We start from the raw sequence: 4,634 nt of genomic DNA on the forward strand, positions 1-4,634 counted from the left end.
TATTAATTATATATAAAAATATGATTTATAAATCAATATTTAATCATAAATAAAGAAAAATAGTTAAATATAAAATAAAAGAAAAAAATCCTTTCACAATTTTTATATTTTCTTGTTGTATTTTTATTTTGCTGGAAAATAAAGATTTTGAAAGTATTAGACGATTCAAACTCAACGTTATGATTAGCTGCAAAGAAAGTTCAAGTAAAAGAATGATGAGATATAAAAAAAATAACACAATGATGCTTATATTATATTATGTTCTAATTTCTAGAAATCACAAAACTGCTTAACTTGCTTAAATCTCAGCTCACTCTGGCTGTGTTCCAAAATTTGCTTGCAATGTAAACTACAGATTTTCAGTAGTGGCAATAAATTTTGGAACACTACTTCTGTTATTTCGAAATTCTATTTTCATTTGTATACAATATGTATATACTTGTTGGACAATATGAGTTTACACACGCAGATGCAACGTATTATGCAACAAAATTTAATTTTATGTTGTTTCTTCGATTTCTGTGAACTAGTACACTTGAAATGATTCTTATTATAACTTTCTCTATTTTTTATGATCTATATAAGAAGTTATTCATATAATGGTAATATTCTAATACAGAATTGTTATAGATATTATGATAACATGAAATAGAATATCCTACAATGAGTATTTTACAATAAATATATTTTATAAAGATAAAATAAATTTAGTTCTCAGATTTGAAAATATTGTTCTTGTATATAACGACATTTTTTTCATATAATGACAGGCAATAAAAAAATATAATATCTCGTAATTGACATACATGGATAAAAAATACGTTAAAATGTGAAAAATGTCATAATAAAGTTGGATAAGATGTGTTCTTTTAACATGTTTTTCCCTTTTGTCTCGCAGTGTTATTTTTAAAATAGACATTAAGTAATTCTGTAATAATACAATTATATTTTACATATTAATTAAATTATATTTTACAAAATTATTTCACAAAAATTTGACATATGTACATATTGTTATCCAATATAGTTAAAATATTAAAAAAAATAAATATTATGAAAAATTTCTAAATTCATAAGGTTTTATAGTATAACTAATTTGTCAAACATACGATAAAGTAATACCTTTTAAAATATTTAAGCAAATCTATCTATATCTCACATTAATTTAAAAAATTTTATAAATGTATGTTACTTATAAAAACAAAATAATTGTAGAGATATATATTTAACATTCTACTATTGCAATGTTTTACATTCATACATCTATAAATTCAATTTGATCTTCAACATTATAAATGAATTATTTTAATACTTTAATTATCTATTTTTTGACATAAAAAAATATTAGTAAATCAACTAAAGAAGTATTGAATATTGTTCAAAATTATTATATGCACTGAATATTTGAATATTTGTAATGTAAAAAGGATTATATTATATGTTACTAAAATTTATATAAATTTTATTAATTTTAATGATTTATAACAAATTATGACTTTACACACTTTTTTTTTATGTTCAATCAAAAATATAAAAAATTCATCTGAAAGAAAGTGCATGATATCACAATATCATATAAATAGTTAGAATGTAGATACTATGACAGGAAATGTGATGATAATAGCTTGTAACTGAGTAACGGATGGCATTAATGTTGTACACAGGTAAGCTGTAGTCACTGCTCAATTAATATTTGAAGAATTTGATTTTTCGAGTATTTTCATTGTATTATAGAATAATATTGTGGTGTTACCTATGGTGAGTTATAAATAAGATATTTTACAATAAAGAATACAATAAAGGAATTGTATCAAGTATCTCGGAGATAGTTTATATTGATGACAATTTAAAGAATTTATTTTTCTTTATATCTCTTTGCTTGTGTATACCTGACTTCTTTCATACAGAATTGTCCGCGACTGTCACTACAAAAATAATGGTATATTATGCAATTTCGTAATAGATATTATTTCAGAAGAATGTCACTTCTCAATTCTCGGGAATATTATTTTACGAGAGGAAGTCTGTTATTATGATAATAATATAGATACCTTATATGAAGAGGAAAGTTGGGCGAAATATCGTTATCAAATTGAGAGACTATAGACGTTACGAGATTGTTTTCTTGTAACGTCATTTGACTTGTCACATACATGCAGCGAATATTCGATTAAAACTTGTGAAGTATTCAACGAACAATTCGAACAAATTAATCAAAATTTTTGTAAGTTTAATGTATAAAAAAATGAAATATTTTACGTAAATATAATAATAGGATCATATAAGATAATAATAATATCATAGTAATTCTGATATCATAGTAATTCTTGTAATAATAATAAACTTTTATTTATTTTATTATTATTAAATTTTTATATTTTTGTATTATTAACATACATAAAGACAATTAATTAGCGATCATTTAGGGAAATACACGATCAAATATCTAAAGACAATTAATCTCGATATTACTAATTATCGCTCATTAGTACATTATCATAATAATCAAAATTTGTAGTAAATAAGTATATATATATATACATTAATTAAAACAGTGATTAATGTTGGGCAAGTGGATATTGAGAAATGATGTTGGAAAGAAAAGCGAAATGCCTATCTTGAAATTTACGCTCACGGTTTTAGCGGTCGCAGGATGCTGGCGACCAACATCGTGGACATTGCTGTTTAAACACATGATATATAACGCTTATACAGCATCAATGATTATAACATTATACACCTTTGCAATGACTCAAATTATGGAGTTGATATTGAGAGCCGACAACGCTGACACAATTGGTGATGCCTTGTTCAACGCTTTGATTTCGCTTTTGGCATGCTACAAGGCAATTGTTATACGGATAAATCACGATAGTATTACAATGTTAATTGGTAATCTTGTTGAGAAGCCATTTAAACCAGTGGATCTGAGCGAAAACATGATTCGGGAGAAGTTTGATAAGAGAATAACGTAAGTTTCTTTCAGTATTTTATAACTAAATTATATTAAAACTGTTTAAATTAAATTACATTTTATATATAAATGATTTTATAGGAATAATACATTATATTATTTAATTCTCGTCTCGATAACTGCCACTTATATGATCTTGCTTTCGATATTTACGAATTTTAAGAATGGAACTTTAATGTACAGAGCATGGTTACCATTCAACAGCTCAATATCTGCACTATTTTATCTAGCATACGCTCATCAGATATTCTCTCTAATATTTATCGGACTTATACATCCCACATGTGACAATTTAATTTGCGGATTATTGCTGCATATCTGCTGCCAAATCGAGATTTTAGAATATCGTTTGTCGAATATTGCGAATGACCAAGAAAATCTGCGCAATTGTGTACGCCATCATATATATATATTTGAGTAAGTTATATACACATTTATATATAAATGTGTTGTTTGAGTTATTTTTCTAAAGTAGAATGTTATATTTCTTTGTTTATATTTCTTTAAGAATCTCTCTTATTGAAACTCTTATTGAAACTTGTCATTTTTCTGGTCACAATCAGAAAATAATCAATCTTTCAATAATATTTTATTCGACAATTAAGATTTTTCAACTATTTGAACCATCTAGAGGCGAAAATTATATATTCAAAATTAAATTAGGAATAAATTCGAAATTTGGGGGCAGATTAGTTACACTTAAGAACTGAAGATAGAAATATATATATAGTATTGAATACTGGAATAAATGGTATTTTGAATTGTCAGAAAGGCTATATATCGATATGTATTGACAGTATAAATATCAATAGATTTTTCACTTACGAATTGAATAACCAATTAATGTTTCATATATTTTTTACAGTTTCTTTTTATTCCTTTTAATATACGTCATACTAGAAATATATTGTAGAAGGAAAATAAATATGAAAATAGCTCAGTATTTTAAAGAATTAAAAAGTTCCATTATTTTTATTTGTATATATTTGTTTAGATTCTTTCAGGACTTGCAAAAATAATTAATGTGCTTATTAAACAAAAAATAATATTTTAATTTCTACTTATATTATGACTATGTAGAAACATTATATTGAAATGAATCTTTTAAGAACTATTTTGTTGTCTTTGATGATAAAAAACTGCATGCTATCAATATAAACTAATTTTCTTTAAGAATAAAGAAGCTGTTATAAGGAAATTAGAAAAATAAGATAATTTCCATGTTTTTTTTAATATTAAACTACATAACAATATAATTCAATTAATTATATTAGATAATCTTAATAAAATCTATAGATGAATAAATATATTCTCTGTAATTTTAGATACGCGTATATACTTAACGATAAATTTGGCAAAATAATTCCTAGTGAGTTCTTAATGATCACAGTGGTAATGTGCTACAATTTAATTCATATGGCTTTTAGAGCGTCTGATACTGTTTCTTATATACAAGATATTATGGTTATAGCTACTACTCTAGCTCCAATTTTTTATTATTGTTGGTTTGGCAACGAAATCAAGCTTAAGGTAATTTTAATAACTAGTATATTAATATAATAAATTATAATTTCATAATTCACAATTATTTGAAAAAAAAAATAAAGTTGCGAAATTGACATTATATCTATTGCTACAAAAAGAAGAAAATATACATACA

At 24.1% G+C, this 4,634-nt stretch overlaps 1 protein-coding gene across 1 annotated transcript in view; it reads left to right on the forward strand.

The window, feature by feature from the left end:
- The window catches only part of LOC108689784, a 16,898-nt gene that overhangs the window by 6,839 nt on the left and 5,425 nt on the right, over positions 1-4,634 (forward strand). Inside the window, 4 exon segments of the mRNA XM_018196720.1 lie at positions 2,556-2,563; positions 2,766-2,971; positions 3,056-3,391; positions 4,300-4,520. Coding sequence (XP_018052209.1) covers positions 2,556-2,563; positions 2,766-2,971; positions 3,056-3,391; positions 4,300-4,520 — 771 coding nt within the window.

The sequence above is a fragment of the Atta colombica genome, unplaced genomic scaffold (assembly GCF_001594045.1).
Source record: "Atta colombica isolate Treedump-2 unplaced genomic scaffold, Acol1.0 scaffold277, whole genome shotgun sequence".
Classification (NCBI taxonomy): domain Eukaryota; kingdom Metazoa; phylum Arthropoda; class Insecta; order Hymenoptera; family Formicidae; genus Atta; species Atta colombica.